General features: G+C 39.9%; 1 protein-coding gene across 6 annotated transcripts in view; it reads left to right on the plus strand.

Moving 5' to 3' along the window:
• The window catches only part of DPF3 (double PHD fingers 3), a 154,592-nt gene that overhangs the window by 102,799 nt on the left and 36,938 nt on the right, over window positions 1-14,855 (plus strand). For all 6 annotated transcript variants that reach the window (XR_009486936.1, XR_009486937.1, XM_059849625.1 and 3 more), the window contains 2 exons: window positions 2,285-2,363; window positions 11,790-11,927. Coding sequence is in view for 4 of the 6 variants with exons in the window: in XM_059849625.1 (XP_059705608.1) it covers window positions 2,285-2,363; window positions 11,790-11,927 (217 nt within the window). In the remaining 2 variants the exon portion in view is untranslated. The remainder of the gene's footprint in view (window positions 1-2,284; window positions 2,364-11,789; window positions 11,928-14,855) is intronic.

Raw genomic sequence — 14,855 nt, forward strand, 5'->3', positions numbered from 1 at the left:
GAAAGAGATTTTTAGGGTTTTTGCTGGACAGGGGCAATGTGGTAGGAGCTGGCAGGGTAGTTTTCTAGGAGATATGAGATGTACCTGCACAGATTGTCTGCTCATCAGCTGGATATCCCGTGGGACAATTTCAAAGGCATCAAGCACATTTAGGAGCCCAAGTCCCATTGAAAGTCATTGACTTGAAAAATATCCCCCTCTGTGTTCATGAAGAAGTGTATGTGACACATGGTCATGCCATGAATGCTGTGCCCCTGCATTTCTGTAGAGAACAGTTTGAAAGGGAACAGCTGACAGTAAGACTAGCAAAATTCTGAGCAACAAACCTTAACTTAGTATCATATTCTGAAATGTACCAATGTAAAATAGTACCTTCTTACTCAACAGGTATGTTCCCAGAGTGTGAATAGAGTCAGAGCTACTGACTAGTGACAAATATAAGACTTTACATCTTTTTCATAGCCCTGAAAAGCCAATGCAGCTGGTGAAATGGGGAAATTGGATCCTAATCCGGGTACCAGCAGAAATATTTGTAAGGGCCAATCACTTGTCTATGTGAAGACTCCCTGATGAGTTGAGGGTTGTGGAGAAGCTGCCATGGACTGAAATTCAGGTAGCAGCACATTTAGCAGTAGTAAGAGAAGAAAAGAACTAGTCTGTGATTGATTTCATTGCCCAGAGGGGGTTTAAAGAGCTGGCAGTCAGAGAAAATAGTGCAGACTAGTAAGATGATTTTATATGATATGGTCAGTAAAGAAGCTTCCACCAACCATTGTTGCTGAGGCCATTTCTAGGGTGAAACTGCTTTTCAGTTCACCCTTACAAATCTTGCTCTGCACATGTGTGCTAGACTGCACAGAGGTCTTTGCAGAAGGTAGAGTTATCCTTGTCATACATAATAGTATTTACCACATCCAGATAGCTGCAAATCCATGTCTTTCCTTGGGACTGTTAAGAGTTAGACCTGAGCAATCCCAAGTGAAGTTTTTATAAATCCCTGTTTTAGCAGACTTTGTCAGGCCAGTGTAAAACTGTTCCTTATTACTTCTCTTTAGATATCCAGTGGAACACAATTGCAAAAGTGCTAGTTCTGTTCCAAGCTCATAGAAGAGGAAAGAAGTTTTTATGGCCCCTTTATGTCTGGATGCAAATTTTCTCAGGATTTCTACACCTTCTTCAGCTTTACCTAACAAAGCTCTGTCCTTTTCTTGTTTTCACATGAAAAGGCTTGCAGAATTTGAGTCAGGTGGCCTTGTCTAGAGTGAGAAATATGAACAGCTTAGTAAGAGGAGAAGCAGAAGCAATTCTGTCATTTTTTTTCCAGGAATAGAGTAGTTAGGGGAATTAATAAGGACCTATTTAGCCATCCACCTGTGATTACTTCCTCAAACAAAGATCAAGTCTAAAATTATTGTCATTTACAGAATATACATTAGTGAACATGAAAAAATTGAAGGCCTTGGCTCAGTTCCCAATTTTACATCACAACTCCAGTATTGGACAGATATGAGCTGTTTCCTTGTTGGCATCTCAGCTGAGAAGGGTCAGGATTGAGTAGTTTTGATGCTGAATTCCACTCTCAACCCTGGAGCTCAAGACAGAGCAGTCTGTGCTGTGGAGAAACAAAGCTTTTCAGTTTCTATAGCTGCCAGTTCGGTCCATTTTAGGAACACAGAACTGCAGAGAGACATTTCTGGGTAATTTCTGTTATTGCAGGTAGCCACATTATCTAATCTTTTCCACTAACTGACCAAAGCTCCATTTTATAATTAGCCATGGTATCTTTGTCCCAGAAGGCCATTTCAAAACACTCCTTTTCAGCTAGAAAACAAAATGTAGCAACACAAACAATGCCCCTTTGAAAATACTGAAGAAATAATTTGACCTCTCTTTTATCTGGGGCCTGTTTTCTGTCTGATTTAATGTTTGTATGTATCCTTCAACACCTGTTCATCTATTCATTCATTCATATTCAGTTCAGCAAGGTATTTGAACATCTTCAGAAATGAATGTGTGATGATACTCGACTGAATATGTGCTGGCAGTGACCTACTGCTATGGATGAACAGTTTGAGCTATCTGTGGAGAGGATCTCCATTGCTTTACAAGGTCCATTACCATAGAGCACATCTTAGGAGATGGAGGGTCAAGACCACTTTGAGAAACCTGTATGGAAGCTGAGGATTTGTTTAGTTTATACTGCACATCTTTCATAGGAGGGTGTGGGGTGCAAGGAGACCTGGTGGGTGATGGAATATTGCTAACATTCCTCTTGTCCTTGCAGGCTCGGGGATCTGGAGGTGGCAGGAGACGGAATGATGCTGCCTCCCAGGATGATCATGACAAACCCTATGTTTGTGACAGTAAGTAGCAACCAGACAGCTTATTCTGATTCCAGCCTGGTCCTACCAGCTCAGTGCACTCAGGGCTTCATATATTACAGCAAAATATTCTGCTGCTCTCTGACTTGCATGTTTGCCACCTGCTGCTGATACTCTTGGTGTTTTTGCATGAAGGAAATAAAAATTAAGTTCTCGGCAAGACTCCACTTTCCTTTGCCCTTTAATAAATCATCTCTTATCTTTTCTTTCTCTTTTTCTGGCTTCTCTGCCTTTTGTCTTCTTTTCCCCCATGTAAGTTTCACCCTCTATTTCTTTCTCTGTTTCAGATAGTTACAAACAAAAGCATAACTCAAAAATCTCCGACAAAGGTACTTCACCCTTGTTGTGTCTCTTGATATATTTGGTGATTCTCTTCCCTTGCGTCCTTTTAAAATCTCACTGGCTAAATTCTGAAGGTCTTATTCTTCACCAGATGCCTTGTGGCATCATCAAAAGCTGAGCCCTTCTAAGAAACAAATAACATCTCAAATGCTTTGTTTTGATACATATTCCCTTTGAATACAGTCCTGCTGTTTGGCATCTTGCAGCTGGACTGCAGGTGAAGCAAGGCATTGTTTGAATGAAAAAATTATACTAGAGCCCAGCATCAACAGTGAAGGAGAGTACCAGAGCCCCAGTATGAGTGAGGAGTCTAATATTTGTTACACAATGGTTCGGGTTTTTTTTTTTTACAGTCTAGTCCTTGATGCCTTCCTTCTTCGTTTGATATTCTTTTTTGCTTCATTTCTGTGAAGGGCACTTATCTTACCCACATATTTTTGAGATATCCCATCTTAAGTCTTATTCTAGAATGTACATCCAACTGTAATTTGTGCTACCAGGTGCCTTCTAACCTGTAAGACAATAACCTTAAAAAAGTTAATAGAAGTAGGAGAATAGCAGATCTTCACTTCTGATCCAAACCAGTTTTGAGGACAACTAGAACCTCCTTTTTTTGCCTATCTTGAAACATTACCGACCTTAAAAATAATAATTCTTGCTGTGTCAATCTTTGGAGGCATTTTCTGCTGATTTTTAAAAATGTGAGGAAATAAGGAGTTTGCATGGTGAATAAGAACTATATTCCATGTAATGAAATCATATTCTTGTATGGTGAGACCAGGTGACTGTATGTGCTCAGAAACCAAAAGACTTGCATATGAGGGGGACATGACAGATGATAAAAACGTGCCAAGGAGGAAAAGCCCTTAAAGTTATGAAGAGTCAGAAGACCTATGCTGTGGTTAAATAGCAGTCCTAGTGACTGGAAGAACTAAAATGTGTCTTCTAAGACTTCTGTGAGAGCCCAAGGTGTATCTTGCTGAAATCCACAGGTTTCCTTTGCTGGTGGTATATGCATGTCTTTCTTTATCTCTTTTATGGAACATCCTTCTAAATCCAAGGATGCTTGTCAGTGGTAGTAATTTTGAACAAGATGACTCTTTATTGTCTGATCTTGCACTGCTTTTGGATTTTACCGAGAACTCCCAACATGCACAGCAGTGATTTGCACAGAGTAGATTAAACATTGAAGATATCAAAGCAGGCAGCAGAAACCTGGACCAAAGTCAAGACTCTCATGCACTGTTGTATTGACAGAATTTGCCTTGGCTTACATTTTGGAGCATAAAGTTAATCTTTAGTGTTGAAAATGTAAAGTTTCCTCTTTCATTTGGCTGACACCTTTCACTTTTAGGAAACTTACAGGTGAGTCATAAGGAATTTTGGACTCCAGACTTTGCACAGTGACTTCTCCTCTTCCATTGCAGATAGCTGATAAAAGGGTTATATGACAGCAGAACTCTTTTATCTGAGTTTAGAGCAGAAGGGAAGAACTGTCCCAGTTGTAATGTCATCATCCTGATGAATATCCTGCCCTTGTTAAATTTCTATACAAACATGACATACCATTAATTATGAGTAATTGGCCTATTATCCTGCTTGGGTGGATTTCTTGGATTATTTTTTTCTTTGAAATTAATTGATGAATATTTTTATAGATAAAACTCAATCTAATTGTGGTAGGTTAGAAATTGGTTTGCAGTACTCCTTGTACAGATGTTGTGGGCAGATAAGTTTGTTTTACATGGAAACATGCAGGTGAAACAGTGTATTTATTTCCTGTTTGGGAAAGCATTATTCCCTCAATCACATTATTGGTATAAATAATTACCTTAATGGGACAACAGTTTGCTTTTTCTGTAGTTTATTTAATTTGCCTCCAGGTTGCTTTTTCTGCAAGTATTCTGATATTCGAGTTTTGAAAATGACCAGAGAGAAGAAAGCATAAACACAGCTAAACCAAATTAATTTTCTTATAAACTGCATGGGCACAAAAAATGATTTGTGGTCCACAACTACTTTGCTCTTTTATCATATTTACACATTCATATTTATGGTAAACAAGAATATATCAACAGATCTCATCAGTTCTAAAAGGGTTTTAGAAAACAACTAGGCTGTGTGTCAGTAAGATGATGCAAGAGCGATGCCCAGTGGCACTGCCCCTTGTGCTGGAAAATAGCAATGTTATCTCTGAAAAGGCCTGCCTTTTTCTGTAAGAGGCATTCAGACCCACATCAGTATTAAACTTGGTCCCAGTATTAAAGCTGACTGGAAACATGCAATTTCTATGTGATAAAAGTTTTCAAAGCTCAAAATATTTTGTCCTCCTGTGTTTTTAAGAAGACGTGGTTGTATGCCTGTTTTGTGGAATGAAACATTTTGAAATACTTCAGCTTTATTGAGCATATACTGTAGTAGAAGTTCAGAATAAAATATTTGATCAAAGCATCAATAAAATTGCTAGGATAATCATGAAATGCATTGTTTCATCACATCACCAAGTAGAAAACTTGGTGGTCAGATTTTCAGCCAGTTGCATTGGATAGTGCTGTGCCTTGAGCTCCCTTGGGATAGCTTCAGTAACAACAGTGGCAGGCAAGCCTGGTGGGAGATGGGTATAAACTGCAAATGGTAACAAAGCCAAATGGCTTAGCAGCTGTATGAGAACAGTCCCAAAGGTAGCTTGAGCACCTGGCTAGGAGAGGCAGCAGGTGCCTCAAAGAAGAGTGGAAAGTAGAGCTTGAAAAGCAAAGCAAAGCCTCTGACATCAAGCAAGTGGAAGGTGAACCACCACCACTATTCCTGATCAATGGGGCATGTTATTTTTAAAGGAGGGACAGAGTGAATGAATGAATGAATGAATGAATGAATGAATGAATGAATGCCTACATGTTTAATAAGAATTGATGTTTTTTCACTGTCAAATATTCAGCTGAGTAATCATTATTCCTACTGAGCAGTCTTCTTAAAAATCCTTCTACAATTTTATTAGTGTTTATTATATATTACTTACTACTTTTTCAAAAGAAAAACCTTCTCTGAATTTGTATCTAGAAATTTGTATTCTGGTTTGAAAGTTGCAATCGGTTGTAGCACTTGAGTTCCATGATTCCAAATGTCTACTTCCTTTAGCCAGAGAAGTTAGTCTGTGCTGAATCTCTTCAAGTAATTAACTTTCTGCCTGCCCCTCCTCACTTTTATACTTTCATTCTTCTCAAGTTCCCATGGAGACATGGGACTATGTACATACTTCCACCTTTGTTTTCCATTCCTCTGTCTATGGAAGATTTCCTTTGCCCACGTCTAAAAGAAATTATTTCTTTATTTTCCTTTTACCAATATGTCCTTGTCTCCTTTTAGTTTTATTCCCATATAAACTCCTATTTTAGCATAGCAACTTATATTTATATCATATCCTTTTTTTGTAGTCCTTCTGAGACTGAACTGTACATTCAGATCCATTCCTTGTGCAAAATGAGCATTGATTGAAACCTTCCTAGGATTTCTGATGGATCAGTGACTAACACAACATTGTATGTACCCAGAGTCACTGATCTTGTAGTATTTTGTAGAAGCTGATTATTTCCTCAAAAACTTAATTTTAAGGTTTCTCTAGTTATTTACCTACATTCTCTCTGCTGAAGTCCAAGACTAGCAGTCCTTGTACTGTTCTCAAGGGATAATAAGGTCTTCTGTGTCTGTAAACAGTTACTGGGACTTCTTTCAGCTGTGTTTTCTTCAGCTCTTCTACTAAGCTTGTTTTTTTCATGTGGAAAAACTCCAAAGGGCCTTTTTATAGTAGTAGTGGCCAGAACAAAGTTAAACGTGCTGTTCTGAGGATAGAAGCATTTTTGAAGATGAGTGGTTGATAGATTTACTTGTACTTACAATTACTTTTAGAAACTGGATTTAAGCAACTTGCTCTGTTATGTATCCATGGGAGGCACAGAGATGGCTCACCTAACAGGTTATTCAGTAATCATCTCCTGACATTATCCTTTCTGGTGAATCCCTAAATAGATAAGCAGTAAGATCTAGAATAAGATGCTTGTTCAGATGAACTCAACAAACAACTCTCCCACCATACCTGCTATTCTTGGCATCCATTGAATACATTATTGGTAGAAAAGACAAGGTTACATAGGTAAGGTCATTAAAAAAAATTAAATACTGAATAAAATAGATGTTGAATAGAGCACGTGGTAAAAGGGGACAGAATTTACTCTGGCAGTTGAACATTTTCTGCTCATGTAGGATATTTTTTTTCTCCTTTGCTCTGGCTAGCAGCCCATTTATTGAAATGTGCACAGCTGTATTGTTGAGCTGCACATGTTTTGGGGTGTGAACTGGGGTTCAGAGTTACTGTGATCTTAATACAGCAGGTAGATTCTGGGACTTGTCCGCTGGGGGCACTGAAACAAGGACTATTTACCTCCCTATTTTACCTGCAGAAAATTCCCTATGGAATGGGTTACTAAATAGCTGCTCTCATACCAGAGGTGTATCATGTGACTATACTATAGTGTGTATAGTACTGATCAAAGAGGGACGAATGTGAAGTCTTTCTGTCAGTGGAGGTCAAAATGCATTGTTAATGTTTGAGATCTCTAGACGTGCAAGAGTTTGTACACAACTGTAACAGGAGAGAAGATATTACTAAACCAGTGCAAAACAAGGACATGGTTTTTTTTTTTTTTTTTTTTTTTTTTTTATTTTTTATTTTTTAGTGGAGTGGATGCTAGGATAGGAAGATAACTTTGAAGAATGACTGCCTGCCAGAAGTTAACTCACCATTTAGTATTTGACATAGCACAGCTGAGAAAAAGGAACAGGAGGCAACAGAGAAAAGCAAAGAAAGACAATGAGGGGGACAAAATTCAGTGACCCAAAAAAAAAAAAAAAAAAAAAAGAAAACCCCCAGCATGTACTCCTCCAGTTTCCTGTTTCCCCTGAAAACATGGATTGTTTCCTTCTGTCTCATACTGGTGACAGATTGTGCAAAATGTATGTGGAGAGCTGGCTGGAACACAGCTCACAGGCTGCCAAGGACCAAATGTGTAACTATTTCAAAATGACAGCAACGCAGCCATTAGATATTTGATGAGGAAATCTTTTAAGTCATAGGTTTCAAATCCCCTTTTTAACAGGGGAAGTATTTTATATTAATTTTAATCATTGAGAAATACAAACAGAGTGAGAATTTGTTTAATTGCAAAGAACTGCAGGGTGCTACAGTCCAGAACATAGAAGAGAGCTCTCTTTTGTGTAACATTCAATGCTTGCAATTATACTGTTTTCCCCCCCATAATGTAGTTGTGTAACATCTTAATATCAGTCTTCAAATTTGAAGGAAAGTACAGTTTATCATAGGAGAATGTTTGGTGGCCTCATAAAAAAATCTCTCCCTCTTCCCCATTTGTGACATTTGGTCTGCACTGCTGAATTACTGCTTACTTACCCAGCTTGTTCCTAAGGCAGCATTCACATCAGCTCATAGCAAAAATATATCCTTTGAATGCAGGAGGAATTGGAGTGGGTTATGCTCTACAAACTCCCACTGTTTTTACTGAGCTTGGCCACCTAATTAAAGATCAAGTCAACTTCCCAGTGTTGAGATTCAGGATGAAATCTACCACATGCAAGGATGATGAGCCTATCCAGCAAGGGAAATTGAAGATAAAAAATCCAAAGCTGCTGAAAGGAAGGCCACTGGACAAAGTTTATGAAAGGCACACTCTCACTTGCTATGTGTGAGCTGCATAGTGTTAAAAACTAATCAACAGCACGCATCTCAGACTGGGAGAACCAGTTCTCATTATGCTTTTGTCAGCTCTAAGAATGAGAAAGATGTGGTGTAAGCACAGGTATGGATGCTGGAATGCATGGATTCCAATCCTGGTAATGAAAAAAGATCACTGTGTGGGCAACTCAGCCCCTCTGCGGTTCTCTTTTTTCAGAACTGAAATGAGAATAGTATTTCCCACTCAGGAATGTGGAGGAAGATTAATTAATGTTTGAAAAGCCAGTCTGCAGTGGGAAGAATTATATAAGAGCTAAGTGTTTATTAATGATCACCCTTTTTTAGAAACTACTTCTTAGCACAGTGATACAGTAGATTAATAAAATGTGCTCTTACCTGGAAAATAAGAGATTTGGGTGAATTTAGGAAGATTCAATCTGTTGGAGAATCCATGAAGTTTTGATTTAGCTTCCATTCTAGTAAAGTCTCACTGAAGCAAATGGTTCTTTTGCCTGACTAATATCATGACCCTTTTCCCCCTGCAGAAGTCTGATTTGTTTGAGGAACATGAAATCTCTGCAGTTTCAATTCATGGCATTTCTTGGGACTCTTTTATGACACAAAGTGAATTTGAAAAATGGAAAAATCTAGATACCAAGAACAAAGGCTGCTGGAACTGCAAATTTTTGGTCCTACAAAGGATCTGCTAGGATCATGTAAACCAAACTTGCCTCAGTTCTGGTTATGAAGTCCTCCAAATCAGTTTCTCACAAGGCTTGTCTGAGACTGCTGTCACCCTTGAAGGCCACCTATAAGTCCTCACAATGGAAAAGGACTCAGCTGCAGAATTACTACTGACTCAGCTTATATTGATACTTGCTTTTTCCTGATGAGCTGATACTTTTTTGCTGAAGAAGGATGAGTCTGCCGACCCGTCTGATTTCCTATGTCATCCTTAACACCATAGCTAAAATCCCTGCAGGATCCTGTAAGGAATGAAGTAAACACCACCATTCTGGGACTTGCTGCAGGGAATGCACGTCTCCTTTTGTGCATTGATCACCTGATAATGTCCTGGAAATAATTTGACAGAAGTCTTTGAGCAGTGTTGGTAATTCATAGCAATATAATTATTTTTTTAACATTCTTCTTCAAACACATAAAAGTAAGTGGGATAGAGTAGGATACTTGATGAGCTGATCCAGCTCATCTAGCAGATGGTCAATCTGCTAGAAATGTAAATCTCTTTCTCCATTCTAAGTAAAGCTGCAACATTTATGTAATTAGAGGAGGTTGCCATTCTAAAAGAATTTAAGCAGTGAGCTCTTTCTGGGTTGATGATGTTATGCTTTTCCACTATTCAAAATATGGGGAAAGTCATACAGAACTGCTGATATCTTGTTGTTTTGACTCTTGTTCAGCATCTGTTCCACTGCTTGTCCTTTGCCCTGCAGGACCACAGAGAAGGAGAAGTAGTTTCCCTCTCCAGAATGCACTGGAAGAGTACAAGGATGTTACTAGAAGAGGGAGTCTGAACTGATGTTTTGTGGAGAGCGTGCATCTAACAACAGTCTAGTTCTTCAAAATGTGTGGCAATTGTGTTAGGTTTACATATGAAAAATGAAGGCAGATGCTTCAAAGAATGGATGTGCATATCTATATGAGTATCTTATTCCTCTCAATATTCCCTCTTTCCTCCTGCAGGAGGTCTCTAAATCAAGGCCATTCAGAGACTTAAAAAATCTGTGACTGAGGACAAGACATATTGCACTTCAAAGAAACTTCTGTCTTGTTATGATGATTCTGTGATCATCACCTTGCACAAGGAGGAAAACTGGGAAAAAGTATCTAATATTCCAGACCACTCATATGTATCATGAGCTTGTTTTATATATTTCTAATAAAGAAAAGCATTTTCCTTGAGGGAGTTTGTAAATCAGTTAGAAGAGATTAAGAATGAAATATATTATTGTAATAAGCTTCTATTTACATTTTTTTATAATCTGTTCCAAACGGCGTAACGTCAGTTGGTGTTTTCTGAGTAGTAAGAGAAAGAAATAAAATTTTATATTTTACTTATATGTAAATGAATAAGTGGGATGAGGGTGGTTGTTGTGTGGTTTTGTTGTTTTTTTTTTTTTTTTTTTTTTTTAATTTTTTATTTGTGGAGTCTTTGACATTCCCAGACTCAGGTGTCTGGAGAATGGAAAGTAAGTATCTGTATATGTTGCAGGATACATATTGGGGCCGACTTAAGCTTTTAGGAGTGGATGGTCACAATGCAGGACAGGCTGCTGGACAGGACATCTATTCCTGTTTGAAATCCTTGAGGTTAATTAAGGTGGCTGAAAATGTCTCTGTGAGGAAAAACTTGCAAGAAGGGCACTAAACTTTTGCTCTTTGTTTTCTAGTCTTTTAAAATGGCAATATTTGTATTTGGTAGATGAGATAGTTGTATAAAAGAAAATGAACATTCAGAAAACGCTTTGAAGATGAAAAGTGATAAATTTTTGAGACGATAACATGAATAAAAAACTTCATAGAAAATCAATTCATATGTAATGAAACTTATGATGTTGCCTGCCCTTGCTAAGCTCCCTGTAAAAGTGTAGACCTTTCATCACCCCAAGCTGTTTAATTCTGTCCTTAATATCTGTTGACTTAATCCTAAAATAAATGAAAGTTCAGGAGCAGGATTCTCTGTCACATATTGCATTGTTCATTGGGATGCTGAATATGGAGTTTACCTGGGCAAATAAGTATCACTACCGCATGTTTTTTTAGCAAGAAACTGTGGATGATTTCCATCTCCTTGTCTTAACTGAGAATCTGTGAATAAAGCTATTTATTAACCTTTTAGAGAAAGCCTTTTAAAAAATCTCATCTGTTTCCTTTTTTCAGAGATCAGTAATGAAGAAAATAATGTTGTTTCTTCTCAAGTCTTGTTCCCATTGCTGTGCATTGTGCAGCACCACCACTGGAACTGGCATTTCATTTAATTTTATGTGCAGTCTTGTTAGTAATCTTAGCAGAAAGGATTAGGGCTCTGTGATCTGCAGGGACTGAATGCATTTGCCTAGGCCTGTGAGAAGGACTGCTGGCAGCATGGTGGGAAGAAAGCTTGTTTGGAGACGTGCAGCTGCAAGGCTGCCTCTGTCACCTTTCACCAGTGCCGGCTGGAAGGGTTTTGGGCAGGTGCATGGAGTGCATGGTGCTGTTCTCAGGGGAAAGGGAGCATTATTCGAGAGGATGCTGCTGTGGTTGTAGATCACACTGATGTTTCCATTCTCTCTTCCCCTCCCTCATATCTTCTTTCCATCCAGTCTGTGGCAAGCGTTACAAGAACAGGCCTGGGCTGAGCTATCACTATGCTCACACCCACCTCGCCAGTGAAGAGGGTGATGAAGCCCGTGAGCAGGAGACCCGCTCTTCCCCTGTGCACCGAAATGAAAACCACAAACGTGAGTAGGATCTTCCCTTTGCCTTTGAGATCCTTTTCAGGGGTGTTACCTCCACCCTGTCTTTGCCTTGGGGAGGCTGGTTATTGCCTAGCTCAGTTGTGAGTGATTGGGACGTGGATGCTTGGAGCTAATCAGCCACAGCTCACACGGGTGCTGGCTCAGCTAGTCAGGAATTCATTTCAAACCCAGCATTATCTCTGCAGCAAGTCACTTTTCCATTACTGCTCCTGTGGGGAGGAGGTGGCAAGGAGAGGGGGGAAAAGAAGAGATGCCCAACCTGCCCATCATCAAGCAGCCTCCCAGTGGCTCTTAGTAAGGATGCTGAAGAAATACACATCCAGTCGTTTCAGGGGGCTGCCTTTGTTTTGCCTTTAAACAAGAGATATTTGTCAATGTCTCAGTTTTTCCGTATGAAAATAACCACCTTTCTCCCTTATACCTTCATCTGCTGCATAAACAGCTTACCCTCAACTTTGCCAAAAGCTGTTTCTTAGATATAGTTTGACAAAAGCTATGAAAACACATCAGTACTGATGTGCAAGGAGGAGAGCAGGAACGTGACAGGAGAACGTGCCTCAATTTCCCAGACTGGTACAGCGCTGAAAGAGATCTAAGTGGTCCGAATTTTTCTGTGATGAATCATACATGCTCAGTGTGAGCATAAGGTCCATCACTCTCTTTGACTGTCCCTTCTGTGCTCCTTAGGCACAGAACAGGAAGTCAAGGATACTGTGTTCTATTACTGATTTTTGCAAGTCTCTAATCCCCTGTTTCTCAGTTTTACATACTATGTGATGTTTGCTGTGACCTTGGGATTTGTGTAGATAGCTTTGTTCACTTTCAAAAAGTTTTTTTGGATCAGCATATGATCCATGTTATTTTAGTTCAAAGTAATAAAGCAATAAAATGCTTATAGGGAAAAATATGCAGGAAAACACTTTCTAATACCTTAAGAACTGCAAGAAATATGGAAGAAGAAAACATTTTCTTTCTAAGCAGTATAATTGATAATTGTCCCCAGGGAAGTGTGGGAGGGGGTTTCCTTCCTCCAAAGCATCTGCTACTAGCCACTGTCTGAGCTTGAAGGACTGTTTAGCGTGATCCCATTTGGCAAGCTCTATGTTTCTGTCACTTTTATGCCCTACCTTTTAGTTATTCACATGTTTTGTAGATTTTCAGTAAAAGTAATTTTGACTCCTCCAGCTGTTGACAAACTTGAGCTGTCAATGCACTCAGAGTGACTGCTTGGGCAGGCAGGGGAATGTCAGTGTTCACCCAGTAGCTTTTGTTTACTTAGCATTTACATAATTTTGGGGTTTTTTTGGTTGGTTGGTTGCTTTTTTCCTGTGCCTGCAGTAGTCAGTAATAGTTACATACCTGAGAGGAATATCACAAATCTGTATTGAATTAATATTCATAATTGTCTTGCAATGGATGCCCAAAAAAAGAAAGGTAGTGTCCCATACCCTGAATTCAGCTTGACATAGGTACCAAGGGGTCTCAGTCCTTGTGTCTTGTGCTTAGGAAATGATGGAAGTTAACAAGAAGAGCTAGAAGAGCTATGGCAAGGTTAGGACCAGCTGACCTTGGCCCATGATAAAAAAGGTGCATTCTACACTGTGGGAAAGAGTAGCATGAGAGCTGCTTGGGCTTGTGTTCCCCCAGAGCATGTGGCAAAGGGAAGCTGCTGATGCACAGATCCACAAGCAGGCAGAAATTCTGAACCATTGGGATAAACCTCTCTGATGCCCAGATTCCTAAGTGGAAAGAATAACCAGCCAGGAGCCAGTGAGCTATGGGCAACAGCCGTGCAAATGTGCAGGTCAGCCTTTGGGAAAGTCCCAGATACTGGAAGGTAACTGTCCCAAATGGCTGAGCTGTCACAGTGGCTGTTTGTTGCTTTTTTGCCTGTTTGTTTGTTTAGAGCCTTGAGCTCTGATCTTGCATCTTTGCTCTTCCACTTGGCAATATTTAATTTATGCTGCCATTTATCTTCCATGTGAATGCTAATCGTCCACATTGCTAATGTGCAGTCATTAAATGGTCCCTTTGTACAGGGGGATGGTGGGAAGCCAGAGCATCAGATCCTTCCTCTCCCCTAAGAACTGCTTGGCATGTGTTATGAATTAGATTTGACAGGTCTGCGGCATCGTAGGTCTCGAGCTTCAAGAGTCCTCTCTGCATGGGCTTGGGGGGTGGGGTAGGTGGGAGGGAGAGAAGGCAGGGGGATGTTAATCCAAACAGCTAATCCGCAACCCACTGAGCAGGAGGAGCAGAGATATGGTGTAGAGTAGGATCTGGTTATTTGCTGAGCAGTGTGTCAGAGATACGAGCAGCCTGATTTCGAAAAGGCAAGGCAAATCAAACCGGCCATTTGGAATTCGTTGTGCCGTGGGAGGTGAGCACTAGGTCAGTAAAGTTCAGGCAGGCGGCTGCAACAGGAACTTCCTTCCTCTGTACCCACATCTCCTCTACAGCTCCCACTCCTTGCAGAACCTGCAGTAACAGCAGCTCTGGTGATGCAGGAGGGAGCAGGGCTTCTGCAGGATTCAACTATTGATGCCCTAACTGCTGCCAGATCAAGACCTGAGAGCCTCTTGTCTTTCTGCATATTCAGTCCCCTCTATTTCATGCACAGACCAATTTGAGTAGGTCAGAAAATTATCCAGAGATTGGAAAAGAGATGTAGATAGGAGGAACCTGCCTTAAACTGAGACCCATTTAATAGGTGTGCATCAAAGAACTGGGACTGGCCCAAGTCCCATGTCTCACCTCCTTGGCACATCTCACTGTCCTTGACTGTGTAGAAGGTTTGTCTGTTTACATCTCTTTACATCTCTCTCTCCTTCTGTTCTTTCTCACATATAGATTACCTGTTGCAACATGAAAGACAGTTCAACAGTCAACACCCTAGCCTGTTTTGTTTGA

Source organism: Haemorhous mexicanus, chromosome 6 (genome assembly GCF_027477595.1).
Source record: "Haemorhous mexicanus isolate bHaeMex1 chromosome 6, bHaeMex1.pri, whole genome shotgun sequence".
NCBI classification, from domain to species: Eukaryota; Metazoa; Chordata; class Aves; order Passeriformes; family Fringillidae; genus Haemorhous; species Haemorhous mexicanus.